The sequence below is a fragment of the Petromyzon marinus genome, chromosome 10 (genome assembly GCF_048934315.1).
Source record: "Petromyzon marinus isolate PM22_M1 ecotype Great Lakes invasive population chromosome 10, UKy_Petmar_22M1.pri1.0, whole genome shotgun sequence".
Classification (NCBI taxonomy): Eukaryota; Metazoa; Chordata; class Hyperoartia; order Petromyzontiformes; family Petromyzontidae; genus Petromyzon; species Petromyzon marinus.
In genome coordinates, this window is record NC_133676.1 from 2835961 (window position 1) to 2850837 (window position 14877).

The following is a 14877-nucleotide window of genomic DNA, read 5'->3' on the forward strand; positions in this document are numbered from 1 at the left end:
TGGTGATGAGAGTGTGATGACAATGTGTTTTTTTTTTTATTTACGAGGTAAGGCCCACTGAGTTCTATATTATTATTTTTCAGAAGCGGCCTGGCCACAAACGATAGCTCAACGAAAGTGGCTTATCATCACTTGGAAATGTATAGCAGTCAGACACTCTAAACGCTCGTTTCTAAATGTGAAGGTGGAAACCGGAGGACCCGGAGAAAAATCCACGCGACCACGGGGAGAGAGAGGGAGACACGCAAACTCCAAAGATACAGCAGCAGGCGTCAGGGTCGGGATCGAACCCACGACCTCCTGTGTACCAGACGAGGTAGTGAACATCTCCTAGCCACCGTGGCGCCCCGACGGGGATGTTATCAGGGTGTCAAGGTGCGATGAGGGGAGTGATGTTTGAGGGTGGTGATGGTATGGGTGAGGTGCCATTGTGGTGCTGTGCGCGGCGAGGATGGTAAGGACGGTGATGGGACGAGGTTGTGAGGTGCAGTGAAAGCGGTGGCGGCCACCATGGTGATGATAGCGGGGAAGATGGGGGTGGTGTTGACGGCGAGGGTCGTGGTGGTGAGGGTGGTGAGGACGAGTGGGGGTGGTAAGAGTACTCGCGTGGTGGGGATATTGAGTGGTGGAGTGGGGCGGAGTGGTGGTGGTGGTGGACGCGTTGGTGATGATGCGAGTCAGCGCGATTCGCGGTGTGCGCTTGACGGAACATGACAGGGCAGTTCCCAGGGGTCGTCCGTGACGCCCGCTTACATTTCGGGTTTGCTGCGCGATTCCCGAAGACGCATTCCTACGATTCCCACGCGGCGATACACGATGCAGAATAGTTTGCCAAAACTGTAGGCGTTGATGTGATGTATATGGGAAAGACTTCTCAAACCCCACGGCTCCGCGCGCGCCACTGCACACGCGACCAAGGGTTTTTTTTCCGCAACGAGGCGCGTGCAGGAGACGGCTCCTGCACAGCAACCTCGCACGGGATGAGCCAGACGCCTCTACAATGGCCGATGAATGGTGGACAGACATCTCGTCAACTTGCACGCAGCACAGGCGACGCATGGATGGACAATGACCCCCCCTCCTCCACCCCAAAGCGGCCAGAAGTGACCTCGCCGCTCCCCGACCACTGCTTGGACCAACGTCTCCTTGGAGCCTCACGCCCCATTTGTGCGCAGTCTGTTCGGGGTCGAGTCGGCACACGGGTGCGTCCATCTTCACGGCTGACGAGCGGCGGTGGATGGAGGAGTTCCGAGTCCCGGCTGCAGGGATCCCCACGGATGCTCCGGCACTTCAGCGACGATGCGGCCAAAATGACAAATACCTCATGTTGCAGTCGGGCCTATACCGCGCATCCTCGATGCCAGTTTGGAAGCGTTTTTTTTTAGTTCTTTAAAGTTGAGCTCAGGCACTTCCATTTTAGAGGTCTCTTGACTTTATGGCTGCGCAAACCGCGAGTCCAGCCACATCAATTTAAGATCGGACTCTATCAATGTAAACATTTTGGGTGCTTTTAATAAAATCCTCAAACGCGTGTCGGACGAGCTGGCACACACCCCACGTAGGCCTAGGCATCTTGAGGTTTTTTTGCTTGTTAATAATCTTCCAGAGCTGAAGGATGGCGAAGATCCCCGACATTTTTGTGTATATGGCACTGCAGGTGTGACGATCCACGCAGCCGACAGTGGTGTAGAAACATCGACTTTTATTACAAAAAAACAGCCCAATTAAACTACAAAGCACCACTCCACGCGCGCACCGCAACGTGGCAACGCCAATGAAGCGACTGATGAGGTCATCGAAAAGATGTACAGCACAGGAGCATGATCGTAATTAAGACAAACAGTAGCACGCACCTGCAATAAATCTGCTTATCTTGAAAACCAGAATATCCAGTATCAGAGACTTCAAGTACATTATCGGTAAACGGCGCATGGATCCCTGGAATGTGGCCCAAGTCCCATTCCAATATAACTGGAGCTGGCACGACAGATTATAGGAGTAACTATAGCACGCAACTCACACGTCTTGCCGAGTGTGCCAATGTTTCAAAATATTGATTTGACGATTATACAGGGGCACATTTCCGAATTGGAAATTACTGAATTCATAATTGTGGGTAGACGTGAATGATGTAGCCGGTTACATTAAACACTTCACGTGTAGCACTTTCCCCTAAGTTTGCAGTGTATAGCTACGTGTACATTCACAACCCTTGGTCAATCCACTGCTGGACGAGGGCCTCCCCGTGCCATGTGGGTCGTGATGGTTATTTGACCATACTTACCACGCAGGTCTCAGTGTGGGTTGAAGGTGGGGAGCATGGATGTGTGAGCCTAGAACTACAGTACAACAATGGCATTCGTTATCTGCCCCTCTGCTGCCCACTGCACAGCCATGCTCCCTACACAAATATCAGTGTAGAAAAATGTTCACGTGAAGTGTTTACACAAACTGGCTCGGAGCACTGAAGTACCGCAGCCCAAAACAGCTACGTTAATAAGCAACTAACGGATTCCCAAAATAAATGTTTTTAAGACAAATGTAAATTAAAAAAGTCAAAATCCGTACACATTCCTAATTTTGAAAATGCAAAACAAAGGCACGCGAGGCTCATTTTTAAAGCAGAGGGAGCACCGTGACCTCGGCGAAGTGCCCCGCTCTCCCCCTTGTATGCGGTGGGGGGGGGGCACATCAAAACAAACCGACGTCATCAGGTGTGGCCCAGGACATTCTGCTGCGAGCGTGAAAGCCGTAGGGGGCAACATCGCGCTTGATACGCCGCCGTGGCTTCTCGCTGTGGCATCTGAGTGCAAACGCCATCTGGCTCCATCGGCGACAGGGCGGCGGCTGGGGGGATGATTTGACGCTCGGCCTTGGCACGGAGAACAAACTTTAACATCGACACCACCAACGCGTGCATTGAGAGCTTGTTCAAATGGTGCTTCAAACATATCCTCTGGGGTCTCCAGGACACGTTCGTAATTTGCGTGGCAGTGATTTCAACTGCGGTCGATAAAAAAAGTGTAAACTTCTAGTTTAATACGTAAGAAAATATGTTTACAGTAATCAGCTTCGACTAGGTGTTCAAATGGCAGCATTTTTACTTTCAGATGTAAAGATAACGTTTCAAGTTAAAACAATCAAAACAGCAACGCATTACGACTAAGTAAATGGAATGTATTAAAAACATAATGGCTAATAATGCCAAAAAAATCAACTAGCATACAAAACCCAAGGCACGTTAGGGGTGAGACCAAATTAAAATGCATCAAGGCATGGTTTACATTTCCTCTCATATCAGAAAAAACCCTACAGAGGAATTAGAGGAAGCACTAGGCTACATTCTCTGTTGAAATAAGGAATATTCAGAAGGAGTAAGTCAATGACAAGTTCTAACAAAATAGAAAAACTGCAATTACCAAATCCCTCACATTGCTATGCCCTTGCTCAACAAAACCTGTAACACTTTCAGCAACTTGCATGGATCACCGTTTGTTTTCCCACCTTTCCAGTACACGTGGCTATGGCTGTAACCTGTGGTTGTCAGCTCCACTACCCTTGACTCTTAATTCCCAGCTTCTCAGTCCACTAAACTAACTGCTGGTGCAAGTGGCCTTGAATTTCGTACCGAAGGCAATAAGGTTCCACAGCCAAAATCACGTGCAACCATGATACATGGTGGTGGGCACCCAAGTAGTTTACTTATCAAAATACATGTAAAAGAATCCTCTTTAAAAAAATGACAGCATTAGGACAAAATCACAGGTACTGAGGCAAAGGCAGCGATGTGAATACATATCGGTCGAAAGGCACTTCTCTGTCTGAGGGGGTGGTGCCACCAACCACGTGGTAGTGGTGGTGGTGGCTCAACGGCACCGGGCGGTCACTTCAGGAGCTCCTGTGCGGCGTTGGCGAGGTTCTGCTCCACCGTGACAATGTCGGTGTCGGGCGTGCTCACACTGCAGGACGCATGAGCTGTGGCCTGCGGGAGCTGAAGGGGCCCCCGGGGCCTAAGGGCCAGCTCCAGTTGCATCTGAAGGTTGCGCAGGTTATCATGGAGCCGCCCAAAATCCTGCGGTGACATTGCGCTGGGATCCACCAAAGCTTGCCTCTGCGACAGCTTACCATCTGTTACCCTGAAAGAGTCGAAATTCAAGAAGGTTATTATAACACGTAGGCTTTCGCGACCAATATTATTCATAATAAAGGTTTTTGGGTTAGATCGCGTTTATTTATAAATGTGTCGTAACCCTCCACCACCCGACACGGCCAATCAGCAAAAAAAAGTGTCACGTTGACAAAAGACAAATAATTCACTACTTTAGCCCACCGGTGTGTTGAAGAGTGAATCCACATTTACAGTTTGAGTACGACTTTTCGCTGGTAAATACATCCAGCATCATCGGGCAATTGTCAACGTGACACTTTTTTTTGCTGATTGGCCGTGTCGGGTGGTGGAGGGTTACGACACATTTATAAATAAACGCGATCTAACCCAAAAACCTTTATTATGAAAGGTTATTATAGTTTAAATAAAATTGAACAAATTATAGTTGATACTGTACGTGTACAGTGCGGTATGCAGAGTGCTCGTGAAATCCACCTGGTGTAGTTTCCGTCTGAGGAGGGCTTTATGGCCGTCAGGTAGCCTGGGGGCGCTGACGGCACGCGCACTCCGTTGCTCTCCCGATAACCACCGTTAGTCATCGTTATCTTCGATGTCACTTTCTTTGCGCACTTGCTCGCTGACCTACAAAATATATAAGTGGGAAACTTAAAACGGTTCACAAACATGTGTTAGTGGTACTGCATGGCGAGTGAAGAGATGTCCAAACAGTATTAGAATGTGTAATCTTGCAGCGGCTCGGCCAACATGAGAGGTGTGTATGGATGAGGCAGGCTTGAGACAGGCTGCCACGCAATGGATACTTTTCAAGTGAGGGTGTACGTATGGACGGTATCCAATTACACGCGGTGGGCAAATTCCTAACCATAAACCTAAACAATGTTCAATTAAAGAGCACTATAATTAAGCCAAATAACGTGAGCTGCACAACGTGGGGTGGGGTGACGATTTGAGTTTGACAACAGTCCTCCTGCATTTCCACATGACATCTCTTATCACCGTGGTGTATGTTCACAACAACGTGCACACACTGCGTGGTGTATATTCACAACAACGTGCACACACTGTCTTGGAGGCCTTGTAAGTGTATTATTAATTCGTTAAAGGTCAATATTTATTTCCAGCACTCAATGTGTTTGCCGCTTGTTGCAGAGGTTCATGGTTAAAATCTGACCGGCCGCCCTGGTTATTACTGTGAAGCAGATACCATTCCTGTCAACCCATACGGTGTACCCGTAGTCTTAGATGGGGAAATTGAGTGTTCAGGTCCATACGGCGTACAGCCGTTTGAATACGGGCAAAAAAATATAATTTCTATTTTTTTGTGTATCTCCCCTTTGATGGGACTTTGTAGGATGAACGTTGAGAATTGTAAGGGCACGGAGTGACCTATAAGGTCTGAATTGGTCTGTAATAAGGTAAGCACTGATAAGGGGTTGACAGGTATGAGATACGCTCCCCATCTGCTTCACATTGTACGTTAAAGATCCCGTGAGCTCATTCGAAAAGAGTAGGACATTGTATGTCATGGTCCAAATTTGCCAAATTTGAAAAATAATCCACAAATTGCTCGATTGCCAAAAAGTGTCCACTTACAGGCCCGTGCTGAGTCACCTTGTACCACACAGGGACAACTGCCACTGCGGGGTGCCCTTTGAATTGTTTGAGACGAGATGTGATGCAAGGCACCTGGTGTTGCCGAGGCACTTGAGTGCCATATAAATGGGAGGCTGGCTCTTAATGTAGCAGTCGCACCTGTCCTCCTGCTGACGAGAGCGCCTTCCGCTCAGCGAGTCGTGGATGCCGCCAAGCCCCAGGTGCCACATCTCGGCCAGGTCCAGCAGCAGACTGAGCCCGGCGGCAGCGTACATCACCAAAAGGAAGATGGTCTTCTCCTTGGGGCGCGAGATGAAGCAGTCGACGCGGTGCGGGCAGGGGTCGCGGGAGCACTCGAAGCGAGCGATCACCTCGATGCCGTACAGCAGGTACTGCCCGAACAGGAATCCCACCTCGGCCAACGTGCGTGCCAGCAGCTGCAGCACGTACGCCCTCATCAGCCCGTCCGTCTTGATCCTCCGCCGCCCGTCGTGCTGCTTCTCCTTTTTCTCCTTGTCGTCTCCTTCACCCTTCTTCTTTTCCTCCTCCTCCTCTTCACACACCATGGGGTCCTCCTCCATGTTGTCCTCCGCCTCTTCGACACCGCGATCGGGGCCACGGCACACCAGTGGAGTTTGCTTGCGCTTGACACACTTGTCTTCGCTCCTGTCACGGCGTACGATAGAGAGTGCGCATTTAATTTAATCTCGAAATTTCATACGTCATAAGCAAATTAAAATCTGCGCTCTATAAAATGTTACATCATTTACAGAAATAAAAGCTATTTGGCAGTCTGGAAATCCACTTTTACTTCTAATTATCACCCCTGAGAACACTTAAAGTCTGTTATTTTAAGAGTGCTTGAGCTGATACCCCCTTTTATTATTTTTAAGTAGGCTTACCGAAGCATAATTTGGAAATCATCACATACTCTACTTGAATTGTTTAATAAAATGAGATCGTAAACGTGGCAAGCTGATAATAACTGTTATATATATAAAAAAAACACGTGTCTTGCAGTATCGCCAGGCAAAATCCAAAACACAATGAACTTACGTATTTATTACCATGTACATTTTTATTACTTGGATAAACAAGTAAAATGATAAAAAAAAAACTCCACAGGTATGCATAAGGCAACGCATGCACATTTGCCATCAAGGCATGAATGCAAAGCTACATCAAACAACAACAGATGCCAACTCTGCCAGTTTTTGTCACTTTAAGTCCATGGGTCCAGATCAGAAATGTTACTTGTTGGTACCAACGGTGGTGGAATAACTCTAGTGGTTACAAATTATTTCCGTGGCCAATAACAGGATATTACAACAAGATAACCTTTGAATCATTTGGTTATCCAACAATTTACAGGCAGTCCTCGACCCATAAAATGCACGCACTTACGAACCAGCTTCCATTATTTTTTTTTGTTTAAATATCAACTTCAAATGCGAGCTCGCACTTGCAAACTGAGCAACGGAACACGTTTGTTCAGCGGAGAGATCCTCCGTGGGATGTAATGAGGCAGCCTCGTGCTCGGAGTGAGTGCCTGTGTGTGTGTGCACAATTGTGGGGAATCATTGCGCCCTTTCTGACAAGCAAGACAGCATCAGGACTCAAGGCAAGTAAAAAAACTATTTTTTATGTATTTATTTATATTACTTTCTTTTATATTTACTATACAATATACGTTAAAATGTTGCACGCAAACGTACAATAGTAGTTACTTATGAGTTTAACAATGGTTCCCTTTTTTGTTGAACCCCAACACATTTCATATGTGCATTTAAATAAAGTACATTATTGTGTTCCGTGTTACGAACCATTCGTCTCACGAGGCTCTGAAACGGAACTCGTTCGTAAGTCGAGGACTGCCCATACTTTCATTATCCGCCTTGTAAATGCATCTGTTACCAATTTTCCACTATGGCCAATTTACTATTTGCTCGGTCTCACCTGGAAATGCGATGGATGGCAAAGCCGAGGTACAGGATGGTGGGCATGGCAACCATGATGATTTGGAACACCCAGAAGCGGACGTGCGAGAGCGGCGCAAAACTGTCGTAGCAGACGTTCTCGCAGCCAGGCTGTGCCGTGTTGCACACGAACTTGCTCTGCTCGTCATAGTAGATGGACTCGCCCCCAACCGCCGTGAGCACGATGCGAAAAATGAGGAAGGTGGTGAACCACAGCTTGCCCAGGAAGGTGGAGTGTTGGTGCACCTCCTCCAGCAGTCGTGTGAGGAAGCTCCAGCTCATCTTGGCTGCTGTTCAGATGCAGCGCTGCAGAGAGAGTATTGGCGTTAAACAATGTGCACATAAGCACGGGCAAAAACAAGTCCACAAATCCACAAAACGCTTCATGCAAACACAAAAGCAGCAGCCCTTTGTATGAAAGTGCCAACTATATGAAATGTTTAAATGCAAGTAACTTAAGTCGATCAAGATGCGTACTCCAAGAAACATTACATTACGCACAGGGAACTGTTTGTCTGGAGCAGAGAAGAGGCTTTGTCAGCGCAGGGTGAGAAGGCGGAAGGGGTACGGAGTGGGGGCAGAGGGTAGATGTAATGAAATGGGGGTTGGGTGGGTTGCCCCATGTTGCGAGCATCTGGGCCCCCTCCCCCATCTGGGCCCCCTCCCCCACGAGCACAAGTCTACTCCATATTAAGCGCCAAACCCAAAGCAAATATCGGAATGTCGATTAAAAATCCTGTGGAGAATCCCGTCTTCTTAAGCAGGGGATTTTTGGGATGTCGTGCTGGCTGACTGATAGGAGTGAATAAATGTTGTTTTGTTCATCCTTAGAGAAGCACTTCTGGCTTCCACCCCTCTTACTCCGCTCGCGCTCTTTGTCCTTCTTTCCCATTATTCCCCTCCGCCTCTCTTTGTGGTGGGTTTTTTTTTTTTCCTAGAGGCTTCAACACCATGCTGTGAACATTCCCAGTATAATCAGATATGCGACGGGCAGCTATAATGTAGAGCACTCGTGGCCACGATTGCATGCAATATTTATATCGTGACACTTGTTGCTTTGAGACGTTGGTCATAAATACGTAAAAAAAGCCTTTGAAAAGACATAGTTTGAATCATGGCCAGTGGCAACACAGTACAAAAATAACACGAAAATACCGTGACACTAGACCCTGGCGCTTACATGAACAACTTTATCTTTTCATTGTTCATGCCATTCCAAACTATGATTATTACATTGAGTCAAATATTGTGCTAATGTTTGGAAAATACGTGTTTCACAGACACAAACATGAATACCAAGCACGTAACCTTTCAAAATTGAAATGTACTTGGAGCCTAAATTCCAGCACACGCGACTATTAACTCCAAACAGTTGACGGCCATTACATAAAAAAGGCATTTTGTGTAAAATGAAAGAGGACAAAGAAATAACTTACCATGAAGTGGCACGATTTACAAACACTCAGACCCTTCAGCTAGAGCGAGGGCAACCCAAGAACTAAATCTTCAGGTGCAGACTGAAGATCAGGGCTGGCACAATTAATGATGGGTTTCAGAAGCTAGCCACTGTCGGCAGGATCCCATCAATCGTCTCCCAAGGTTCCACCTCTTGCCCTCTGTTCCCATCCCACCTAACTCCAGGCAGTGCGAATGCTCTGGTCTCTGATTGGATGCAGGGACAGGTCATTTTTCTGATTGGCTCAGCCAAAAAATGTGCCTGAACACAAGTTATCCCTGTTTAAAGGAAATGTGCAAGGGTCAGATTCCACCCAATCCCCCTCCTCCCACCCGACAGAAAAACAACGCTCTGCTGACAAAGGTTAAATGGAATTAGGTGAACAGCAGAGGAGTAATCTGCCATTGCAGACCACGCACCATGAGCTAAAGTGATTCTTACGTTCAAGTCATCTGCTGGTTCCTGTGATACCAATGTGCTGGATTCATTCACATTAACAGCTGTGCATTGTTTGGAGGTCGGTTATCTCAGCACGCATTGCCAAGTAATTCTTGCATTCCCAGGAGGATGGGTAACAGACGGTGTAATTGCCGTAACGACAGTGGACCCGGTCTCTCAGGGGCCACTGCTATGTGGCTGCTATCTGAAAACCACCCACAGCCTGCCACGATTTGCATTTATAGCCAGAGATGGTATTGCCATAACATTGATTGATAATACATAAAAGTCAGCCACACATACAAATCTTAGCTGTGAATATGATCATGAACATAAATTCGTAATAAGGGAAACAACATTCCTGATGGAAACAAGATGCAGTGCCTTTAAGTGCCTTTAAATGCCTTGAAGGCAGACAAAAGCAGGGAGGAATGTGGAGGGTGGGGAGAGAAAGCACGTTTGTAAAAGGCCAGGAAGCTGTTTAAAGGGAGTGCAAACTCTGCATTGGTGTGACCAAATGTCTACTAATTAGAGGCTACTTAACACAACACACACAGGCCTGCCAGCTGCAACTTCAAGAGTCACCCACACGGACGGTCGTAATTAACGGAATTAATGCCAATGAGAGAGCATCTGGAGCTGTGGCGGATAAGGAAACCACGGAGAGGAAAATCTAAATAAAATTAACATGCATCAAAACAACAAAGCACTTTTATAAAGTAGTCTTCATGATTTGCTATCCAAGTCAGTTTAGTTTCATGTTTGCACAGAATGCTCCGACACACCAGCAGAATTATCTCTTATCTTTACAATAGCGGCCGACATAAAAATGGAATAGACGCTGAAAAGAGCCCAAAGAAGCGTGGTGGGGGGGGGGGGATGTGGTGCCTGCTGTGATTTGCATTGAGTTACAAAGGGGGAACACGGGGATCATGGAATGCATGCAAAACAACATCAAATTGACTCGCAAAAACAGTTAAGTGGGATGGAGCCAGGGCACACATCAAGAGAAAGGTTGAGAGAAAGCGCGAGTGGTGGAATGTCAGCGAATTAAAAAAAACACGGCTGAGAGGTCGAACACCATGGAGATGGAATAATCAAATTAGTTCCACATGGAATGTGGCGTCACAGAAACGTGGAGAGGCATTCATCCAGCAGGGGATTGAACATGGCTTTATGATAAAGATGCGTTGACTCTTGATATAAATGTCCATCGCAATAACAGTGGCATTGCCTGAGTCTCGTCCTCTGCAAAAACAACCAACCATTCATCATCCAAACTATTCCGTTACTTGATATGGAACGCACTGCTGCACGCTGGGGCAAGCTGTAGCCACGTGGGTACCTGGCCGTGCGGACAGGGACAATGGCCAGTCAGTAAACGCGCGGCACCGGCTGGCCTTGACGGACAGGCACCGTGTTAGCCGTGTTAATATTATTTCACGTTATCCGAGTGTGTACAGTGTACTCACTCCATTCAGTATTGTGATTCAAGATAGCATTCTCTCTCTCTCTCTAGCAAGTCCGAGCACACCAGCCCCCACAATTCAGCCTTGTTCAACTTTGTTCGAGATTTCACTCAATACAACCGCTTTCCCTCCTGCCAAGTCACCACCTCCCAACCCCCACGAGGTGTACGGGTGCCGCTCCCTTTATGCGGTCCATGAAAAGGGGCGCACACAGCGAAAGAGAACGAGAGAGCTGCCATACCGGGTAGCGGCACACAGTACACACTGCTGCAACAATGCTGTGTCCCGCGTCCCACCACATCGCCGCATATGAGTGAATTCAACCCGCATATGAGCGAATGTTGGGTATAAATAGATTAGCCGCGTAGACGCGAAACCGCATAAAGCGAGGGAAACGCGGATGGGTAAACCTCTCCCAGGCGAGCCACCCCCCCATCACTATCTATCGGTAGCCGAGATGGGTTCAGTGCATCTCTAGATCTGACCACGACGATGACCGTGGTTGTCCGTGGACCCCAAGTTCCATCACCATGGACAGAGCCGCGATGGCTCTTTTGCCCAGGCACCGTCAACCCAACTGCCGCGTGCGATTCGACCGGCGCCGAAGCGAGATCACTTTTTTTGTATTGTTGCTGCTTCAAATCTTGGTAAAGTTAACAAAGTTCGGAGAGCTCAGCCAGCATCGGGAGGGGGGGGGCTCAGCCAGCATCGGGAGGGGGGGGGCTCAACGTGCCCGCAACAAGAGCACACGTTTAACGCCGTGAAATGAACCTCGCGCGAGATGGCAACTGCTCGGGGGAGGCTTTCGTCCACGACTAATGAGGGTCTCTCGTGTGTAATGACGGCGATTACAACCGAGCGCCACTCTGCGATCGCGCAGTCACCGAAACAAACTCGTGCAGAGAGCAACTTGGGGCGACGATCCCCGCGAGCGGCGCCGCGGACACAAAGAGTTCATTCCGGCCCACGCGGTCGGCAGACCTCTCTCGGCGCGGTAGGGAGACAAAGGCGGCGGCGGCGGTGGCTGCCGTGGGGAGACGGACCACAGAGGAGGGCTGGAGACGGCAGTGAGCATTCGGCGTCGCCGCTCAGCCGCTGGCTGCGCTGTTTGAAACTCGGCGCAGCTCCGCGGGAACGCCGCGACGTGCGGTGACGTCAGCCCCAGTGGCCCATCCACGCGACGGGACTGCACCTGGGTCCCCGTGGCCTGCAGGGGGTCCCCGTGGCCTGCAGGGGGTCCCCGTGGCCTGCAGGGGGTCCCCGTGGCTTGCAGGGGGTCCCCGTGGCCTGCAGGGGGTCCCCGTGGCCTGCAGGAGGTCCCCGTGGCCTGCAGAGGATCCCCGTGGCCTGCAGGGGGTCCCTACATCCTGGAGCAGGTCTCTATCGGCTGGAGTGGTGACGTATAGCTATCTGGAGTCGAGATAAAGTTCCTTAGTCTGGAGCGGTTCCCTCCAGTCTGGAGTGTGTCCCCAGCCAAGAGCAATTCCCCTCCTTCATTGATCAGATTCCAAGATCCTGGGGATGGTCCTCCTTTTCTGGAATCATGTTTCCTCACTCTCAACCGCATCCTCTTATCCTGCAAGGCTCTCTCCATCCCAGATGAAGTCTCCATCATTGACTCAGTCCTTCTGTGCTGTCAGATTCTTTGCAAAGGTACTTTTTGATCTCTATTTGCAGACATCCAACCTTTCACAGTAATCACCTCCCGCTTGTTCTGGAAATTGTACGAATATTATTTTCACACCCACGTGCCTAGGACCTCTCCTATAATTGCATTCCCTCCTATTTATCACGTGGACTTCCCGGAGAGGTGTGTGAAGATTTGAAATTGGTGGGGAAAGTTGTTTGCCTTTATATTTACACCTGATCTGAAAACAATGAGGTAACCGTATGTGTAGAGTAAGCTTTCACTTGTGAGCTGTGGAGCAGAATCTGTTGTCACAGCTCCATGAACAATGTGCCAACAGCCCAATTCATTTGTTTTTATTGCACTGTCCCACACAGCTCGTGAACAATGCTGGCTCTAAAGTAGCTTGACAAAAACGTGTGCCTTTATTTACTGGTAGGGGGGAGGGATTCAACTCGTGCAGTCATTTGCCAGGTCATTGACACATTACCACAGCTCCCGAGTTGGCAAACATCTGTTTTGCCTTGCGTAGTCGATCGTCAATTCTGCCTGTCGGGGATTTGTGTTAGCGTTGGTCCCTTCTTCCTGCCTTTTGTGTGTTCAAGAATTATCCTGTGCAATTCCTGTGCAGTATGTGATTAAGTGTTGTGCCTTCAATTTTAAATATGTGTTGAATATGATTAGATTTGAACACGACTGCAATCAGATTTTTGTTTAAATTTCATATTTATACCTGAAGGAATGTAATGAGCTACAAAGCTCTTTTTCACAGATGTGCAATGCTACACGTCATCAACATTAGGTGAAGAGCAAGTACAGTGCCACCCAGAGGCACAGGCCCTAGCAATTTTTATTCATCAGTGGTGATCAGCCATGGTTCATTTGGCACGATATGCAGATCCTTCAAGCTAATGTGTTTATGTTTATATTTTAATACATATATTAATTTAGTTGAAAACAACAACACAATTACCGTAGTTAAATTGGTTTTCATACGTCTACTTCATTCTGGTTGTGTGATTGGATAATTACATTGATTGGTAATTAATAATTTCCGGCGTATCTACGTTATATGCGTAATTATTCACCTCTTCGATTTGATTGTCAGTTTTCAGGGCCGCGTTTTATGAATTGAGTCTTTATTGTCTAGATTTCCCATCGCATATTCCTGTTTTTTATGTATACAGTATAATTCGCTCCATTAACCTACATGTATTGAGTAGATTATATCATTTGCATACCATCATCAGCAGCCAGCTATAAATTGCTGGTTGAAAGCCTCCCCACATTGCCATCCCTCATCGTCCTGCGATGCCGCAATCCATCTCGCTCCTACCCATTAGCAAATCTCATCAGACAATTGCCACGGTGGTAGTCCTCAGGGCATATTATCTCTTTTGGCTGCCATTCCATCTTCAGTCTCCACCATTTTACTCTTTTAGCAGGCCCACTGAACAGTCAATGACTGATATTTTGTTATTTTCTGATTCATGTAATTCCTCTTGCTGACTCTCACTGTAATTCCCTGTCTGCATCTTCCCATGCTTTGCTTACTTAGATTTTGTTTAAAAATTCTCTGTCAGTGTCTATGTTCCTGATCTGTATGTTGTGACAGTAATATGAACAGACTAATACATATGTGTCTTTAAGCAGTGATGTTTTTTTTAAATTAAATGTTTATTATTATCCATCATTATTCATTCAAGAACCCAAAAGTGGATTTAAAAAAGAGCGGAAAAACCGTAGATCACGTGTAAGTCACAAAGGGACCGTCCATAAATGACGTCACGCACCTGGGGGGGGGGGGTGGTCAGACATTTGTGACGACACGTTCTACTAAATTAGATTTTTAAAATAAATGTTTTCTCCTACAACATTAGAATGCATCACATTAAATACGCACTACAATGACAATAATTTAAAGCGATTTGAAGCATGTTTTACATATATTTTTTGGGGGTGGGCAGGGCTTTGTGACGTCATATTTGAGGGGGGTCTGACTTTTTGTGACGCCGTGTGATTATGGGGGGGGGGGGGGGAGTCAAAAATCGTCCAAAATCGCGTGACGTCATTTATGAACGGCCCCAAACTCGGTACAATAAAGCTTCAAAAGTAGGGATCAAACGAGGACGTCTTGGTTCGCTGCCCTACCGCGATCGGGGTAACGATCGGGAGCAGTGGATTTAAGG

General features: G+C 47.6%; 1 protein-coding gene across 4 annotated transcripts; it reads right to left on the minus strand.

Annotated features, from left to right (window-relative positions):
- Positions 1-1687: 1687 nt before the first annotated feature.
- On the minus strand, positions 1688-12230 carry LOC116941108 (gap junction gamma-1 protein-like). 4 transcript variants are annotated; one of them, XM_032951757.2, is made up of 5 exons: positions 12043-12230; positions 7679-8004; positions 5882-6388; positions 4604-4750; positions 1688-4136 (listed from the first exon to the last, which is right to left on the minus strand). In XM_032951757.2, exons 2-5 carry the CDS (start codon positions 7978-7980, stop codon positions 3884-3886), a joined length of 1209 nt encoding a protein of 402 aa, XP_032807648.2. In that variant the 5' UTR covers positions 7981-8004; positions 12043-12230; the 3' UTR covers positions 1688-3883. The 4 variants fall into 4 exon arrangements, with proteins under 4 accessions (XP_032807648.2, XP_032807646.2, XP_032807647.2 ...); XM_032951755.2 differs by lacking the exon at positions 12043-12230 and adding an exon at positions 9135-9293; XM_032951756.2 differs by lacking the exon at positions 12043-12230 and adding an exon at positions 8200-8306.
- Positions 12231-14877: the final 2647 nt, after the last annotated feature.